The sequence below is a fragment of the Haemorhous mexicanus genome, chromosome 6 (assembly GCF_027477595.1).
Source record: "Haemorhous mexicanus isolate bHaeMex1 chromosome 6, bHaeMex1.pri, whole genome shotgun sequence".
NCBI classification, from domain to species: domain Eukaryota; kingdom Metazoa; phylum Chordata; class Aves; order Passeriformes; family Fringillidae; genus Haemorhous; species Haemorhous mexicanus.
Genome location: NC_082346.1, coordinates 42,760,913 through 42,780,638, shown reverse-complemented (window position 1 = coordinate 42,780,638; position 19,726 = coordinate 42,760,913). Strand labels below are relative to the sequence as shown.

General features: G+C 44.1%; 1 protein-coding gene across 4 annotated transcripts in view; it reads right to left on the bottom strand.

Moving 5' to 3' along the window:
- YLPM1 (YLP motif containing 1) overlaps positions 1 to 15,305 on the bottom strand; it is a 35,850-nt gene extending 20,545 nt beyond the window's left edge. For all 4 annotated transcript variants that reach the window (XM_059849986.1, XM_059849988.1, XM_059849989.1 and 1 more), the window contains exons 1-5: positions 14,240 to 15,305; positions 8,935 to 9,171; positions 7,828 to 8,022; positions 5,910 to 6,652; positions 1,436 to 3,745 (exon numbers count right to left, since the gene is read on the bottom strand). In XM_059849986.1, the coding sequence (XP_059705969.1) occupies positions 1,436 to 3,745; positions 5,910 to 6,652; positions 7,828 to 8,022; positions 8,935 to 9,171; positions 14,240 to 15,268 (4,514 nt within the window). In that variant the 5' untranslated portion in view covers positions 15,269 to 15,305. The remainder of the gene's footprint in view (positions 1 to 1,435; positions 3,746 to 5,909; positions 6,653 to 7,827; positions 8,023 to 8,934; positions 9,172 to 14,239) is intronic.
- Positions 15,306 to 19,726: the final 4,421 nt, after the last annotated feature.

Below are 19,726 nucleotides of genomic sequence, written 5' to 3'. Positions count from 1 at the left end.
AAAGCCAGATGAAGGCTTTAGTTTTGCAGATGAAAGCAGTTATGTACCACACTACTGGTATAACTCTTGGCTCAAAAAATTCCCATAAAAATTAATAAGTAAACTCCATAAAGTTGTTCCTACTGTTCAGACTTAAATCATCTGCCTATAAGAACCTAATGAGAAGTACTAGCGTAACTAATTTGAATATTACCCTCATATTCTATTAAAAATCAGTATCATGTTTATATTTCCCCTTTTTACTGGCTTTGAAAGATGTATATGTAACTACTTTTTACATAAAACATTTTAGTGACCATGATTAAATTATTTAAGCCCTAATAAATATCTCTTGTAGTGATTCCCAAACTATGGTCCTTAGCCTAAGTGACTGGCTTACAGCTAGTCACAACAAATAGCAAAACATACGCTGGCCAACTGAGGCAACAGTAAAGTCAGGAAGCTGAAAATAATGTCATTCTAAACTTTCAGCAAATACTACTTTATAACACAGATTTTACAGTTAATAACACCATTGAATTAATCTGATTGCAGTAAATTATTAAATTATTCAGAATAAAAGTTCTCCCTATTTTAAAAATTATTTTTCTTGTATTTTAGCATGCATCTAAGACCTTCTATATGGGACAGGTGCTCAGCAATCTTACAAATCTGAAAATAAAACAGTCTGAAGAAAAGCGCAAAACATCTCTATCATGAAATGGATTGGGTTGGAAGGGACTTCAAAAAACATCTAGTTCCAGCCTTTCTTTCACTAGATTAGGTTGTTGAAAGCCTCCTACTAAACACTTATTAAAGCCTTAGGAAGTCTAGCAGCTGCTTTCTAAAAATGCAGTCTTGATGAACTCTTGCATTCATAACTTCCTAACTGTTATATCACTCCTTTTATGCTGATTCCCAGAACTAAAGATCAACCGAATTTGACAAAATTGTTCACTGACAATATTTGGTTTCAAATGAGGAGGGCTCTGTAAAAAAAAACCAAACAAACTAACAAAAACCCACCTATGTTTTAACTTAAAAGTGAGCAATATTCAAAAAATAGGTCTTAAGAATCACATTAATGTAGGTCTTGAGGGGTAAGCACTAAAAAGCAATTATCACTAGCTTATCTGATACCACCGGAAATACTGAAAAGCAATTATCCACAAGTTTATTTGAGGGTAACAAAAAGATTGGTCAGATGATGGGACAGATCTCTTCCTGGAAAGTAACATACATGGAGCACCATTTTCACAGGGAAAGGGACAATCATCTATTAAAGAAAAAAAAGTCCATCCACAAAAACTGTGGTAAAGGTACTCCAGATAACTTGTTCCAAAGGAGCTCCTACTATCATGCTGCACGTAAAAGAAATGAAGCCATTACTGTGTTGATTCAAATGGATCCCACAGAATGGGATTCCTATTCAAAATCACAGAATCAGGCAACTCACCGAAGCATTTTGAGCTCCTGGGCAGCCTTCAGAATTATCTCATGCTGTCTTTGGCTTAGGACCATCACTCCTCCCAAGGACTGGTCAGAGTCCAGGTTTGAATCTGCTCCCAGCATATCAGAGGAATGTGAAGGGGGAGGAAGGGATGAATCTGAGTGGTCATCCAAAGACCGCAGTCTCTCTCCATCATCTGGATACCACCTATCTGACAACCGTTCCCTCTCCCAGTCTGTCCTTTCAGGAAGGTAGTCTTGCTTCTCCCTCCATGTGTCATATCTCTCTGGATATTCTCGAATCCTAAGCTCGCCCCTGTCTCGGAGATCTCTGTCATAATGATCTCTATTCCTATCGTCTCTCCACCTATCTTCACGATACCTGTCCAGAGGTGGAAGGGGTGGTAATGGTGGTAGAGGGGGGATATCCAGGTCACGATTCCCCATTTCTCTGTCATCCATAGGTCTCATGTCCCAGTCTCTATCCCATTCTTTGTCTAAATCTTGATCATAAATATCTGAGGATCTTCCAGTTCTATCTAGATCTCTCTCTAGTTCCCTTTCTCTTGGCCTTTTCCAGTCATCCCACCACGAATCTCGTCTGTCGTGATCAGATGATAAAGGAGGTAGTGGTGGTAGGGGAGACAATGGAGGCAGTGAATGGTGGGATTGCAACCTGTCATCTCTGTCATATGCATGTACAGAATCATCCTGATAATCAGAGTTGTGATCTCTCCAGTATTGTTCTCTTTCCCACTCATCCAATTGCTCATGCTCCAAAGACGGGTCATCTTGACTATCTAAAGGAAATTCCTCCTGCATTGTATCATCTTCATGACCCCAAGAACCTCTGAACGTTTCATCTCGATGGTAAGGAGGCAATTTGTCAGGGTCATCGCCTAGGTGAATGGGTTTACCCATATTGCCTGTTTCAGATCTTCCTGCTTCCCTCTCATGGCTATCTCCCCTTCTGATGGGACACCTCTCCCGGCTACCTGCCCGCCTGACCAGGTCCCTCTCCCGGCTACCCGCCCGCCTGACAGGGACCCTCTCCCGGCTTCCTGCCCGCCTGACAGGGACCCTCTCCCGACTACCTGCCCGCCGCATGGGCTCCCTCTCTCGGCTACCTGCCCGCCGCAGGGGTTCTCTTTCCCGGCTAGAGGCCCGTCTGACCGGGCCTCTCTCCCGGCTTCCTGCCCGTCCCCTATCCCAGCTGCCTGTCCGTCCAGGTGGCTCTCTGTCTCGGTTAGGGAATACCCTCTCATGGCTATCTGACCGTCCACCCAGCCCCCTCTCTCGGCTGCCTGACTGTCCATCTGGCATCCTCTCCCTGCTGCCTGATCGCCTATCTGGCATCCTCTCCCTGCTGCCTGCTCTCCTGAACACTCCCCTGCCACGGATAGATGCCTGCCTAGCCTGCCCTCTGCCTCTATATACATATCCTCTACCACGGCCATCGTCCATCCTGCCCATTCCCCGGCCATGGCCATCATCCATCCTGCCCATTCCCCAACCACCGTCCATCCTGCCCATTCCCCGGCCACCGTCCATCCTTCCCATTCCCCGGCCACGGCCCATTCCCCAGCCGCGGCCATCCCCCTGCCCTCTGCCACGGCCTCTTCCTCTGCTTCCTGGTCCCTTTCCTCTATCTTCATGCATGAATGGCCCTTTTCCTCTGCCTTCAGGTCCGGGTAGGTCCTGGGTGCTATCTGAAGCAGTCAACTGACCATCTGGTGAATCCAAATCCTGATTTCCTGTTGCAGGGGGTACTGTATTCTGGTTCTGAATAGGTGGGGTGGGTGCCTTGGACTCTTCTACTTGCTGGTTAGGATCATGTGAACTCCATGTCCACTTTTTAGGAGGGTCTGAACTAGGTTCTTTGACTTCAGGTTTGGATGGCTCCTGTTGAGTGTCTGTCAGGTCCTCATTCGGCTCAATGGGACCTGCACTCTGTGTATCAGGAGTAGACTCAGTTCTGCTTACAGACTGCTGATCGCCAGCTGTGTCTGTAAAAGGTTCTTTGCTTTCTGACTGTGAGTCTACCTGTGTCTGCTGCTGCTGCTGTCCCAAATGAGGCCTGGGCCCCATCCACCGTGGACCACTAGGTCGGGAACCGTGTCCATGTGATGTATTTGTTGTATAAAATTGTCCTGCTGGTCCTCGTGGGATAGAGCCCCATCTACTTGAAGACTGTCCATCTGTATTCTGTCGGTCAAAACGCGACCTGTAACCTTCTGAGCGCTGGGAGTCAAAACGAGGTCCTCTCTGTCTTGAGCCTTCAAATTTGTCATATCCTCTTCCTCGAGGTCCGTCAAATCTACAGATGACACAATAGAAATTTTATTCAAATGAACATGTAATCTTAAAGTCCTATAGATTAATTTCACACAAAATAGAGAACTCATGTCCAAAGTCAAGTTGCTTAGATGTCTGGGATTCACAGTTGTACATCATTAGATGAGTCAGGAAGGCCAAAGCATGGATGAAGCTGAACTTTGCAAGGGATGCAGAGTTCCAAGAAGGGCTTCTATAGGTACATCAGCCAGAAAAGAAAGGTCAAAGAAAGTTTACCCCTTTGACAAATACAACTGGCAAACTGGTAAAAATGCATGAGGAGAAGACTTGTATACTCAATAACTTTTTTGCCTTAGTCTTCACTGACAACCCTATGCCTCCTGAGTGGATGGACTGCAAAACAGGGACAAGAGGTGCAAAGTCACTTCCACAATAAGAGAAGATCAGGTTCATGATGACCTGAAGAACCTGAATATATGTAATTCTATGGGACCTGATGAGATACATCCCAGAATACTCAGGGAATTTGCTACCATACTTGCTAAGACACTCTCCATGATATTGGGAAAATGGTGACAGTCAGTGAAGTACCTGGTGACTGGGAGAAGGAAAACACTGCACCTATTTTAAAAGAGGGCAGAAAGAAGGACTGTGGAAACTGACCTGTGAGTCTCACCTCTGTGCCTGGGAAGATCATCCCAGAAGCTATGCCAAGGCACATGGAGAACAGGGAGGTCATTGGAGACAACCAGCACAGCTTCATCAAGGGCAAGTTCTGCCTGACCAACCCAGTGGCCTTCTATGATGGAGTGACTAATGGATAAAGGAAGGGCTATGGATGTCATGTGTCTGGAGTTTTTTAAGGCCTTTGATATGCACCCCCAAAACATCCTTCTTTCTAAATTGGAGAGAGATGGATTTGATGGATGGGACTATTTGGTGGAGAGGAACTGACAGGATGGCGACATCTAGAGGATAGGTGACAATGGCTCAATGCCCAGATGGAGATCAGTGACAAGTGGTGTCCCTCAGATGACTGGGCACTGTTTTTTATCTTCATCAATGACATAGACAGTGTCACTGAGTGCACCTTCAGCTAAACGACACCAAGCTGAGTAGTGTGGGTGACATGCCTGATGGACAGGATGCCATCCAGAGGTGCTTAGAAAAGTTTGAGAAGTAGGTTCATGGGAACCTCATGCGGCCAAGTACAAGGTCCTGCAGCTGGGTCAGGGCAACCCCTGGTCTCAATATAGGCTGGGCAATGATGGGATCGAGAGCAGCCTTGCCAAGAAGGACTTGGGATTACTGGTAGATGAAAAGCTGGACATGAACCAGAAATGTCTGCTCACAACCCAGAAAGACAACCTGTGCCTATCACTGCACATCACTGAGCTCTAAACCAAAACACATAAAAGACATGTACTAGCAAGTAATGAAAACAATCTGTTCACAACTGTACATCCAAAAAATCCCCAGGAACAGAAATACTTTTTAAAAACTGTTTTTTTAAAACCAGGAGGTAGAAAATTATTCATTTATATAAAGCTCATGTGCATTGCTAGCAATTCACAAATTATTATTCATGATTGATCACTTTGGAAGCAAAGAGAAGGGAAATAACCATGAAGATATTACTGTAAAGTCTAGCAGAGTACAGAAGGATAGAAACAATTGAGCAGAACACCACAGCCCTTTGATTCAGCAGACATCATACCAACCCATCTCAAACTAACCAGTCTGTAGATAGAACAGATGTCACTTTTGCACCCTGGTATCATGTATTAAAGAAAAACATTCAAAAAACAAGATCTTGGATTAAATTATATAGCAGGTATAAAATCAGCAAAGACATATAAAATATTTACAACAGCTTTCCTATTTTCAAAGAAGGAGCATTGTGTCTTTGTGAATGAAAAGGGGCATCATCCTCTAGCACTTTATCAAAAAAAAAGCAAACTACTCCAAATTATGCTCAGGTGAAAGACATCTATGTATCCTTGCTTTAAAAATATAAATGCAGAGAACATGGTGTGCATACATTAAAAATAAAACCTCCACTGAACAAATACACACTTCACACAACCACAAAAAGACTTGAGAAAAAGATGTATCTTTCATTTCTTAATAAACCACTGAAAATCTTGTAGCCCGGAATATGCATAAATCAACAAAAACATTCTTACCTAGGGCCTCTAGGGCCTTCAAAACGTGCTGATCTGGGAGGATCTGGAAGCAATCCACCTGACCTCACTGGTTTATCCTGCACAATAGGCGTGTGTGTCGAAGACACTGCAGAAGTGCCTTTCAGTTCCCCACACTGCTGTTCAGATGAAATATTTAGAGTTGGTTTACTAAGATGACCTTGAGATTTTCCATGGTCAGATGAGCCAAAGGATGAACCTACTTGAGAATGGTAAGGTGAATAGCTAGTTGAACTAGCTATTTTTGACGCATAGGTCCCAGGGGTGGGAAGGAGAGCTGGCCTTGGTGTTTCAGTAGCTTGACTGCTTTGAGAACTGGATCCTGAAGGAACAGAGGAATTGGATAACTGAGAAACAGAAGAGAGAGGCGGGGGAACCAGTGGAGGTGTAGTTGAAGGTAAAGTTGGAGGCAAAATAGGAATGCCACCTTGACCAGTTTGGGAATATGGAATAAATGGAGGTGGCAGCGACACATTTGCAGGATATTGATTCTTCAGATTTTGGAGTGAGGTCACTTTTTCCTGCAGATGTGACTGAGTAACCTTCATCTGTTCATCCCATGCTTTCCACTGCTTCTCGTACTCTTGAAGCTGGTCTTTGTGAGGGTAGGTTTGAAGCTGATGTTGCCACTGCTGGTTCATTGATCGCTCCCAATCTTTATGAAGCTGCTGGAACTGTTTTTGCTGTGCCTCATAATGTCGCAGCTGCATGTCCACTGACATTGTCTGCAATGAGATGACAAGAATAGGTTCAAAATACCTTAGATAGTCAGTTACTCTCAGAGCCATGTATTTCAGTATCACTTGTAATATCACAATTTCTGATGACTTGGGCGCAAGGCTGAGGAAGAACTACAGCGAAACAAAAGCATACACCAACAGTGACATCTAAAGACATTGTGAAAATGGGTATATTTTATGACTATATACTATATATATGCATAGAAGACTTCAACAGGACAGCTGAAGAAACCTATAATCTGTATAAACTGTATTATTACTGCATCCTAACAATGGCTAAAGCTCAAATCAATCTTCACATATATTCATTATGTGACTATGTCTCAAGGTTTCAGCTTCTGCTATTAACCTGCTCAGAATTGCCTCAGCAGCCTGCAATTATTTTTCTCTAAGCCTTTGCCAGATCTTATTTGCACAAATGAAGCATCTTTCAAGTTTTGTCTTTCATTATGTGAGGATATCAGGCTTGATTTTGCCTGAGATTTTTAAGATTTACCCAAAGAGATTAAAAAAAACCCAACAAAACAAACAAATGCAGACAGCCCAACCTACAAAGAAATGCTTAATGTACGAACTCTACCAATCCAATAAGAGTTGACTCAACTCTCTAATACAACAATCAACTTCTACTAAAAAGGTTAAAGGTTACAATACTGGTTTTAACTGTTTACTTGAATTAAAAATAATGTGAGATACTGATTTTTAAAATTACATTTACTGTCTATTTTTGGCATTTATATTTATTGTTATATACATTTATTTTTGTAAAAAGAGCAGCTTCCAAATTTCTTCGTGCAATTATCTGTTTACTTGACATTTCTGAATTGCTTCTTCAGGGGCAAAACATTCAAAGCTGAGTAAATTCAATATTGCGTTCAACTCTTCTACTGTATCACCTAGGTACATCCAAAAAAAATCTCACAAGAAGTGTAAAATATTGTATTTCTCATCCTACTGAAGCTTCACCATCTGTCAATGCTTTTTTGATTCTGAAGTTGAGTGACAGTAGGGAAAATGGATATAAACTTCTACCCAAGCAGAAAAAGTAGCCAGACAAATGAGCCAACCATTACAAATTATTCAACTATGTATTTTTCAGCAGACAATGAGTGCCAGGTCACCCAGGATGTATATCAAACACCACCTCCTTAGTGTCTCACCTCTAAGTGTGGAGGCTGCTGCATGATCTGTTGATACTGCTGTACTATCTGTTGCAGCTGAGCGTGCTTCTGCATTATTCTCTGATACTGGAATCCAACCCGCTGATGGGGGTGCTGCTGCCATTGAGCTGCTGCTGCTTGCAATTGCTGCAATCTCAAATCCTCCTCAGGGTCATCAGGAGGTTCAATATTGAGCTACAGAAAAAGGTAAATACTATAAATAAAGGAAAGTTGCTTCTGTCAGAAAAAAACCACTTGGTCACTACACATTTTACAGGAACTTTCTCACTGTTCCTTACTTTATCATTCTATTTCAGTGCTCCAGCCACCCACAGCTTCTGGAAGGCTGATTTTTATCCCACCTTTTCTGAGTGTGAACACATATTTTCTTAATGTGAACAGTCTAATCTAAAGGTTAGGCTGATGGCAATTAAATTATTCATATATAAAGAAATTACTGACAGGAAAGAGATCAATGAAAATCTGTTATCTGCCACTTGCAGCAAAAGTAATGAGAAACTGGTTTTTCATGATGAGGTAAAGTAAGTCCAAGTGCATTATTTCTGCCACTTTGTAGGAACCTGCATGCTGTAAGTTAAAGGGGAGCACATACTGTTCAAACATCAATCACTACCTCCATCTATTATACAGTAACTGTTACTGAGCATGCTGACAAAAAAACCTCTGTGCAAAATTCTCGGCTTTCAGACCAACTCTAACACACAGAGAGAAGGGGAGCCAGAATTCACAAAGTGTCAGAGAGAAATTAAGAAATAGTGTCTTAAATATAGCATTCCTCAACTACTGAGCACCTACCTGGTTTTGCACTTCAATACCATGAGGCGTTCTCACAGACAACATTGTGGATGGTGCGGGGGAGTCAGCTCAGACTTGCTTGGTGCACGTGTGGGTGAACATGTAATTTTATAAACAAGAAGTGTATTTTCTAATTGGTGCAGCTTTAGCAAATGTTTTTTTTTTTAAGATGGCTTCACAACATTTAGTTATTGTTACAAAGTATACAAGAGCATTTGATGGCATTAATTTTCCTGGGGTTTTGGCTCATGTAGGACACAAATGGAGTGGCATCACTTTACAAAGCCTTACCTGAGTTTCAGTGGATGTAAGAGAAGACTCGTCTTCTTTGGATGCTGGAGGCAGGGATTCATTAAGAGCAGGAGGTTCAGACTGCTGAGTTGAAGAACTCATTTTCTCTTCTTCAGACTTTGCTCTCTGCTCATCCTTCACTACTGGACTTTTCATCTGCTGCTGTCCCTGAGCATGGGCTTTTGCCCTTTGCTGCAGGCTAAGCAGGTGCTGCTGGTACCAGTATTGCTGCTGTTCCTGTAACAGATGTAGATTTTCTAAGTTTCACAAGAAAAACAGTAGAAAATCATTAATGATGGTGACTACAATCATCTGTATAAAAGTTTTTAAAACTGTTTTGAGGAAAAACTCTCTTCTTCAGCAACAGTATTGCAATGGATGTCAGAAGATTAAATGAAAATTCATAAACCATTATGTGATGCACAGAACCCACAACAGAATTTACTTTTTACCCCAACAAGCTTACTATTCTATAACTATAGCAAACAATACTAACAAAAATGTGGAGCACAGGCAATAATAAGCAAAATTAATACAGACATGCTATAAGTACCATGTTTATTGGTTTTAGAGCTTTTTATAACTAAGAACTACAGTAAAGAGAAAAAGAAGGACATGTACAGAAGAGATGAAGAAGATGAACAGAGAACAGAGACATCAAGTAGACTGAAAATGACAGCTGAGAAATTGTGGTAAAGATGTTTGAACAAAGCTATGGAAAGAAAAAGAAGAATCAGAACCAGTATATAGTGAAGATTATGTATAATCTGAACTCTCATTAATCCTGATTCATTCAACAGCTGAAGAGGGAAGCTGATATGGTTGCATCCCAAAAAATGATCCATTTAAGAAATAATAAACTTTCAGTTTTAAGTATTTCAGGGTAGAATTAAGAGTACTCAAAGCAGATGACAGAAGCTTCAAAAAGTAAGCTGCCACTAACATAAAGAACAAAAGACTAGAGAAAATGACTAGAGAGAAGTATCACAACACTTCAGCAGTAGCATCTTAAGGAGGCCTGAATAAAAACCAACAGTTCTGTATTTCTTCCAATATGAGAAATATCAGGCATCAAATTAATAGAAAGACATCTGTGGGAGGCTACTCTTCACCTGACATGGTCTTGTGCCACCAGAGACCTCTCCAAGGGCTAAAATTTTGTGGATTCAAGACATAGCTCAGAAAAATCTACATATTTTGAAAATAAATACACAATTTACAGCTAAGGCAGCTCCTGTATCCTAGGAAAGTATTGCTATACTCTTGATTTTCAACCTGTTCTCTTAAAATCTGCTTTTAGTCCCTATCAAAGACAGAATGATAAAATACTCTAATTTTTGGTCTAACCTAGTGCAACTACTCTTGTGCTCTCAATTCCATTACCTCTGAGAATCTCTGACTGATCTCCGTCCTTTATACCTTCTGTTCTTCCTTTCCATCCAAGCATGCACAGTTAAAAAAAAACACCTATATAAAGGCCAGTCAGAAACAGAAAAGAACCCAAAAGATGCAGGCATTCCAAGATAAAAGTGTGACAACATCAAAGCAGTAAGTGCTGTCTGATGAGATTTCTCAAAAGTGAATCACTCTGCCCATCTTAAACAGGTTTAGAAGAGTAACTTTTTGCTAGGAATCTACCTCATTCTCAGATCAGAAATGATGTTTTCTCTTGGAAGAAAACACAAATATGGAGCTGTATTTAAAAAAAACCAACTTCTGTAACTTGGAAATTAGGTCAATGAAATGAGAGACTGTGCTTCACAGACTTCAAATTGATCATGCAATTATTCCTGCCATGAATCTTTTTAACAATAATATGTCTCAGAAGAGTTCCATAGTTTTGGGTGGAAGATATGCATTCACATTGCAGCACAGACTGTCAGAAACCTTCAACAACATGCTGAAATAAGTGCAACTCAAGGGAAGAGCAGACTTTCCCTGCTATACAAAGCCTGATTCAATTATCCATCTCAAAAGGCACTCACTATAAGGTGATTTGTCATCATGGTGCTAGATGCTATGATGGGTGGGACATGGTCTACTGCCACAAAATTGTTGTCTCCACAGATCCATCTTGTTTCCCCCTCATTCCACCAACTGGACATAGGGCTAGAACTCATATTATGACATGGGCTTTCCAGCACTATGGTAATATAATTACCTATTATTTTCAGCAGATGAGTCTGTGACATCTTTTACTGTGCTATCTGGAAAGTGTAAGAAAAGCAGAAAGGTAGATCTTTACAGCTTAGTTGTAACAAAACAGAAGTGCCAGTATAGAAAATGTTTCATGATGAAGAATTCAGCTATTGAGTGCTCACCTCCTCACAATGACTTGTCATTCAACTGAACTTGTCATCTTTCAAGTCCAATTATAATCCTTAAGCCCACGGAAAACACGAGCATCAACACAGGCCTTTTCCCACCTCTGGCTGACCAAGAGACTAGGCCTGTTGCATTTTACAGGAACACTGAAACCACCACTATCAGCTCCTGGCCACAGGACATACCACCCAACATGTTAATGTGAAGTCCACACCAAAAGACTACTCCAAAGCTAACACAGGTGACCCTAGGCCATAACATAATACCTATTTTGGGGGACACTATGTCCTTTCCAGGTGAAAATTGCAAAAGACTGGTTTAGCACCCTCTACAAAACAAAGGAGCTGTTTAAAGAGAGCAGCAGTCTGTTAAATGGTGAGGGGTAAAGGGGGTAAAGCTGAGGTAGCTTTAACACATGTAGATAAATGCATATTTATGGATCCAGATGTACCCATGCATTCTTGGAGTAGGAAGAGTATCAGCAGGTTGAGGGAGGTGATCCTGCCCCTCTACTCAGCCCTAGTGAGGCCACACCTGAAGTGTTGTGTCCAGTTCTGGGCTCCTCAACACAAGAGAGACTTGAACTCCTGGAACAAGTCCAGTGGAGGGCAGTGAAGACACCAAGGGAGTGGAGCATCTCTCTCTTATAAGAACAGGCTGAGAGAACTGGAACTGTTGAGCCATGTGAAGACAACTGAGAGGGGACCTCGTCAATGTAACACAAGAATCTGAAGGGAGGGTGCCAAGAGGAAGGATCCAGGCTCTTCTTGGCGATGCTAAGGAACAAGGAAAGGGGCAATGGGCAGAAACTGATGCACAGGAAGTTCCACCTGAATATGAGAAAGAATTTTTTTACATGCAGGGGACTGCGCTCTGTAACAGATTGCCCAGAAAGACTGTGGAGTCTCTCTCACTGAAGATATTCAAGAACTGTTTGGAATACACAGCCCCGTGCCATGTGCTCTGGGATGAACCTCCTTGAGCAGGGAGGCTGAACCAGATGACCCCCTGTGCTCCCTTCCAACCTTACCCAATCTGTGATACGTAAACAAACAGCAGCACAAGTATCAGATGGAACATTAAGGAAATACCACAGTTATTTTAACTGGATTTGACAAGAATCCAGCAATTTATTCCAACTATATACCCATGGAAGAAACTACACTAAACTCATGATACTGTCAAGGCAAAGAACAGTATCTCAGACTGAAAAGGAAAATAAAAAAACACCAACTCATGGCAAATTGCGTAATATCTTCTGAGTTAAGAGAAAAACATTGATATATTTGTCTGCAGCCACTGTTACTATGGGATGAGAAACAGAAATAATTGCCTTCAATTGCCAGTCTAAACAATGGCTTAATAGGATACTACAAATGACAAATTACACTGTTTTTCTTCACTTGGCTTTTCAGATTACTAAAAGGCATGAAAGCATCACTACACTTAGCTTTTCCTATTCCTTGTAGTGTAAAAACTTGTTACTCCAAATCCTCCCATTTTACAGCCTATGACAGCCAAAATTGTATCAGTCTGTTATAACAAAGTTATGACCAGAAAAATATCATATTCCTTTTGAATTAACACTGAACTGTGAATGAGAGCAAGAAAACTACTCAAGATAGAAGCTGTTTGTATAAACACTCATAAACCAGACAATGTAAACTTCAGCAGTATTCTGCTGCTTCCATGTATGCACTACAATAAAGCATTATTTGCAACTCTTCTGGAGATATTTTATCAATATTTTATCATTGAGCTCAATAATTTAAGAAGTCAACAAGCTGACTCAAAACCAAATTAACACCACTTTCTACGCATGACTTTTTGAAGTTTTGGTTTTGTCATTAAAAAATTAAGTCTTGTTGTTATCACTGTAAAAGATCAATTAGTACTGTCCAAAAACTTCATAAAATTAAGTGAAATTAACTGAAAGCACTACTTTGCCAGACAGTAATTAGTTATATGGTACCATTGTAAAAAATGGCATGTCCCAGCAATCAGCAAATTTAAAGTGTCAGTGACTTCATTATGACACAATGGGATTTTTGTAAACCTAGCTTCAAATCAGATCCCTAAGATCAATTTACCAAAAAAGCAGATTTAAATAAAGAAATTTCAAAGTATGCAGTTCAATTTTGTTCTTGCAGGTGGATCCCAATAAGATAACTCTAAACCCATGCCAAAGCCTCAGTGAATCTGCCTGACCCACCATGTACACAGCTGAGGTCTCCCATACACGTGCCTTGCTGTGCATGCTGAACCTCAAGCCTGGATTGTCCCTGACAATGCAGATGAATGGTCCCATCAAGTTCACTGGAACTGGTCTCATTTAGGAAGTGAAGCACACAAACATTTTGCAGCATTTTGGCCCTAGTATACACATAAAAATCACACAGCTGTAACATTTTTCACTTCAAGGCATTTCAGAACATTTCCCTCCAATGCTCAATGCAATTTTATACTGGTAGATCAAGCACGTGAAGCACAAAATGTGAATTAAGTCTAAGTAGAGGGCAAGTACGGACTGCAACAGAAACATTTCTGCAGCTTTAACCGGGTGTGATAAGACTAAAATAGTCACAATTCTACACTGATCAGGCATACAACTTCAACTCAACCCCTCAAAAGCAAGTGACATCCCGCAATGTGCATCAAGGAAACAGACTGCTGCATCTCACAACTGGCCAGACAAAGCCAACAGGGGTTAGGGGCGGGTCACACACATGCTGTACTTTGGAATACATTCTCCAGAGACCAAAGCACGCTCAAGAAATGACAATTTCTTACATCCCTACAAACACCACTGGATAAATCAGTGCCACACTTCCACGGATTGCGTCCAAATCCTTTCAATATTATGCAAATATGGTGTGTTTATTAACTGCCCTTACTCGGGGACCTTTGCAACAGCCAGTACCCAGCGGCTCATGGCCACCGCCGCCTTGGCGACTCCCCGCTGCCAGCCGGGCGGCCTTACCTGGGGAGTCATGGTGGAGGGGTCCGGCTGCTCTGTGCCACCGCCCTCCTTGGCGGCACCTTGCGCGGCCTCCGGCTGGGCAGCGGCGGGCGGGGGCAAGGACGTCTGGGGCGGGGGGAAATGAGCCTGCGATGGCTTGACCGGGGGAGGGATGGAGGGGGCCAGGGCGGGCTGGGAAGGAGAGGCCTGGGAGGAGAGCAGGTAGGGCTGAGGATGTGCCATGTAGCCCTGGGCAGGAGGCGGCAGGTAGGGCTGGGAGGCGGTGGCCGTCGGGGGCTCCAGGTAGGAGGGCGGGGGCTCGGAAAAGGAGGGGGGCGGCTGGGAGGGCTGCGCCCGGGGCAGGTAGGGCTGGAGCGGCGGGGACTGGGCCGGGGGCGGCTGGGCGGGGGGCAGGTAAGGCTCGGTCTGGGGCGGCGGCAGGTAGGGCTGGGCGGGGGGCAGGTAGGGCTGGGCGCCGGCCTGCGGGGACTGCGGCGGCGAGGACAGCTCCATGTCCATGGGCACCGGCTCGGCGGGCACCGGGTCGCCCCAGTCGCCGTGCCCGCCCGGCGGCTCCTGCCCGTCGCGGTCCCGAGCCGCGGGGGGCGGCTTGCGAGGCGGTGGCTCACGGTGGGCGTACTGCTTCTGGTAGCTGCGGACCGGCGGCGGCACCGGTGGCACCGGCGGCTGCTGCTGCCAGTCGGTGAAGGAGCCGGGCAGCGGCGGCGGCGGCAGCCCCGGCGGGGGCGGGCCCGGCGGCGGCGGGGGACCCAAGAGTACGGACTGCAGCTGCTTCTGGTGCATCTGCTGGAGCTGCTGCAGCTGGGCCAGGTGCTGCTCCTGCAGGCTCAGGAACCCCGAGGAACCGGCGGGCGGCGGCGCGGCGGCGGGGGGCGCGGGCCCCGGCGGCGGATAGCTGGGAAGCGGCATCGGCGGAACGGCGGGAGGCGGCACGCTGGGGGGAGGGATGGGCAGCGGCGGGGGCGGGATGGAGGTGGGGGGCGGCGGGTAGTGCCCGGCCGCCCCGTACAAGCCCCAGGCCGGGTACATGGCGGAGCGCGGAGCGGACACAGGCCGCGGCGGCGGGCGGCGCACGGCGCCTGCGCGGAGAGGCCCTGCCCCCGCCGGGCAGTCGAGCGTGAGCGCCGCGCCAGAGCGCCCCGCTGGGCGGGTGGCAGCGCCGCCTAGCGGACAGCTGCGGGGCTGCAGCGCCGGGCTGAGGCGAGCCCGGAGCGACAGACAGACACATCGCACCCGCCCCGCTCCCCGGGCAGGAGACGGGACGGGGCTGGCGACACACGGCAGCCGCTGCGGGCCCGGCGCCGGGGTTTCCGTTGTGTGTAGGGTGCCGCCAGACCCTCCGTAAGCTAGGCCGTGTATAGCGGGCACGGCGCTCCCGAGGGCCGTGGTGTCCCTGGGGCGGCGGCGTCGGTGCCCTCGGTTACCCGCGCCGAAGCATGAGTTAAACAAACAAATACGTTCTGTAGGCAGTTAGCAATGACTTCTGCCAAGTGCTGATCTCCTGTGTTAGGGCAGAGGCCTGTGCATGTGTGTGTGTGAATTCTAGTAGCTGGGCAGTGGAGCCTGGCGGCTACGGCTCAGCAGCACAGCGGCACGGCGGTGCCTCCGCTCCGTCTCCTCTACAAGCGCAGGAAGCCTGAGCAATTTTTGTCATGTCCAGTCTCTAGTTCACGCCTACTGAATCAAGGATCCCTGGCCAGTGGAGAAAGGCAGGTGTGGAGGAGAGGTCCTAAGACTTTTCAGTCAGGAGAAATATCAAGAAAATCACATTGTTAGGTAGAGAAGAAGCTTTAACCTCTCTGGTGGAAAAGCTGGACTTTATGTTCATTTGTTGTTAAATTTCAGGAAATCCACAGAGGAGATACACCATGAATCTGCAAGAAAATATTTTACTAAATTCAACTGAGATGCAAATCTTTAAGAAAACTATCTTAATATTTACAGAACTGCCTTTTCTATTTAGTATCCCTTCTTTTAATTTAGAAGTGATTATTGATCCTTTTCTATTTAGGATGGTCTGTTTAGATTTCTCTTGCAGTGAATATGACTTTCAGATAGCATTTGTATTTTTAGCCCTCATCTACTGTTCATTATACTGTACTTAACATTTATATACCTGAGTTCTATGGGCCAGTTGACTCACTAAGCTGTTGAAACCCTGTCCTTCCAATAGAGGGAATTCCTGTTGCAAACATCCTTTGATTTATCCTCCCGATCTATTCACTCTATGTTAGGTCTCTTGTGATCAGTTTCCTAACAGTTATTTCCTGCAGGCAGGTCTCTCCTACTATTTTTGTTGTTTGTTGTGGTTGCTCAATATTGTCAAGAGACTTGTTACTTCCCGTAGAGGGAATACATGTACCTAAATACTTTCAGGGCAATTGCTTTCTGGCTTACATTGTGGAAGCCAAAATGTAACTTCCAAAAAACTTGACAGATGCTTTTTCAATATTCAAATCTGGTTTGGGTTGCAGTACAGTTGACTCCCACCAGACAAGATACACTGGTTTTACCCAATCTTACCAAAATAGCAACCCTGTGAAGCTCATATTATGCCCTCTGATTCTTCTATTCAGAATATGGTATTTTTATTCTTTTATTCTGTTCAGTCTGTAACATTAAAGGGTGCCATCATGTTGGTTTTGGTTAATTTTTTTTTAAACAGCTCATGTTCTTTCTGCTTCTAAACACTATTATACCACATTTAGTTACCCTCAATTAACCAGTGTCACATCTTGGATCAGCAGCTTAAATTTGTTAATCTGGTAAGACTGTAGTAATCTTAAACCTTCTGGTGGCTCCAGAAAGGAATAGAAATTATTTTCTTTGTATATATTCAGATTTTCTTTATGTGGTGCTCCTGTATGTTCTCGGTCTTCTGAAGCAATGGAAACTGGCTACACCAGGGGACAGGATGTTAGCAGGGAGGCTGAATTCTCTAATTACTAAGAAACACTGCAAGCATCTGATATCTAAGTCTGTGCAGGTTTAAACCAACTGCCAGAGTGGAGTCAGGGAGGAATTTCTCTTATGGTTTGGACTGACAGAGTTCTGCATTTGTAGGAACATCAAAATATTCTAGTTTACCAAACTCTTTCCTGTGACAATGATCTTTCCTCCTGTGACATACTGTAAATTGGATCAGCCACTGGGATCCCACTGTGTGCGTGGAGTAAACATTTTCCTCTGAACCAAGTGTTTGGTATACAGGTTGTCTGGCATTGCAGGAGAAGCACCCCATCATTCAGGTGGTCCTCTCCTGTCCTATTTATCTTTTGACCAGGCTCTTCGAGTTAATAGCCAAGTTTTTTGTCTTCCCAATTATACTCAATGAAAATTTCCTGATGGGTGTACTCACTGCCAATACTTTCTTCGGCTCATCCTCCAACCCTCCTAACACATCTTTAGCAATTGTGCTGTACCTATTCCAGATTCCTCCTCCTTTTACTAAAACAAGGCAGAGTAAAAGGAAAAAAAGATTTCACTAAATGAGCACATTTAGTTTGGTGCCTACCCATTATCCATGCTAAATATATATATTTTCATGAAGTCCCTGCAAAAGGCATTCTGCTGGCAGGTATATGTTCCCCAAATTCATCAGGCTGCTATGCCTTTGACCTCGTCTGTGTCAGAAAGACTATTTTCAAATGTTACCCTAAGTGTCCATTCCTTTCTTCTTTCTTCTCCAATCTCCTTCCATTTAGGTTAATTCAAGTGAAGTTATTTGCACTGGAACAAGTCTAGTTAACTACTGACTCAAAGAAGTCTTTCAACTTCTTCATAATTTTTCAGAATTATTCTGAAAAGCAAGTTACAGAGATCTAATCCCACAACTGTTTCTCAGTCCTCACTTGACTAAACATGGGCTTCAATTGTTCATGACAATATATGATCATTAGCTTAAAGAAATACGGATTGGATTGAGAGAACAAAACTAAGGACATTATTTTTGAAACATATGTATTATATACTAACTGTAAAATCTCTCCATTGTTGGCTACTTTCTTCCTGGCTAGAGGTGGAGAAAATTAATTTTGATTGTGATAGCCTGGAAGGGGCTAAACTTTCAAAGTGTCAGTATGCTGTTATTTCAGGGATGTTTAATAGGTGAGCCTGCAACAAGCAGAGATAGCACGAGAGGAAGGTCTGATGTGTTCCCCAAGTTTCCTGCAGTATCTGTAGAGGTATGGTGCTAGCAAGGAAGTTACCAGGATGTCAAAGCATTTCCCAAAGACAGGAAATTATCTTCACTGCATGCTGTCCAGCACACAGCTAAGTTCAGCTATTATAGAATTGTTAAGGTTGGAAGAGGCCTCCAAGGTCATTGAGTCCAGCTATCAACACAGCACTGCCAAATCCACCACTAAACCATGTCTCTAAGCACCACATCCACACTTTAACACTTCAAGGCCCAGTAATTCTACCACTTGCCCAGGCACCCTGCTCCAATGCTTGACCACCTTTTCAGTGAAGAATTTTTTCCCAATATCCGATCTTCCCATGGCACAACTTGAGGCCATTTCCTCTCATCCTGTCGCCTGTTACCTGGGAAAAGAGACAGACGCCCACCCAGCTACACCCTCCTTTCTGGTAGTTGCAGAGTGAAAAGGTCTCCCCTGAGCCTTCTTTTCTCCAGACTAAACGCCAGCTCCCTCAGCTGCTTCTCATCAGACTTGTGCTCCAGGCCCTTCCCCAGCTCCACTGCCCTTCTCTGGACATGCTCCAGCACCTCAGTGTCTTGTAATGAGGGACCCAGAACTAAACACAGGACTCAAGGTGCAGCCTCACTAGCACTAAGTACAGGGGGAGGATCACTTCCCTGGTCCTTCTGGCCACAGTATTTCTGATACAGGCAAGGATGCTCTTGGCCTTTGTGGCTACCTCTGCAGCCAAACCAGTGTAAGGGACTACAGGATAAAGCTCTTAAGGTTTGGAAATTTTCTTAATTATACCAAGAATATAAATTTTCAGTCTTCCCCTGTACTACAGATCCAGCATTTTGGCCAGAAGTGTGCTTTGGCATGTTGGCTCCTGGTGACCCTTTCCTCACCACACAGCAGAGATCCTAAGAGCAAATTATATTGCTGAAAATGAAGGAATAATGGAGGAGATAGGAGAATGCTGAGTTATGGCTTTGAAATACTTTTCCCCCTACATTTCTTCATGTAGTTTAATAATTCCTTTTCCCTCCCTCCCTGACCACTTTCTTCCCTGCAACAAATTCTGCAGGTCTCTGGAAGACTCTTTGTCTGCAACCATTGTTCTTATTCCTCCACAATGACTGTGCTCCCATCCTACATTAATAATACCTTTGCCCATCAGACACTTTCCTTCTTGTCTCTGATAAGGCTTTGAAGTGTATAGGACCCAAACAAACAGGAGTGAAAGACTTGTCCTGACCCAACCCTACCCTGCTCTCCACCACTCTAAATGTAAGAAAAGGACTGGGCTGCCAGCTAACCAAGTACAGAAAAAGCAGTCTGAGAG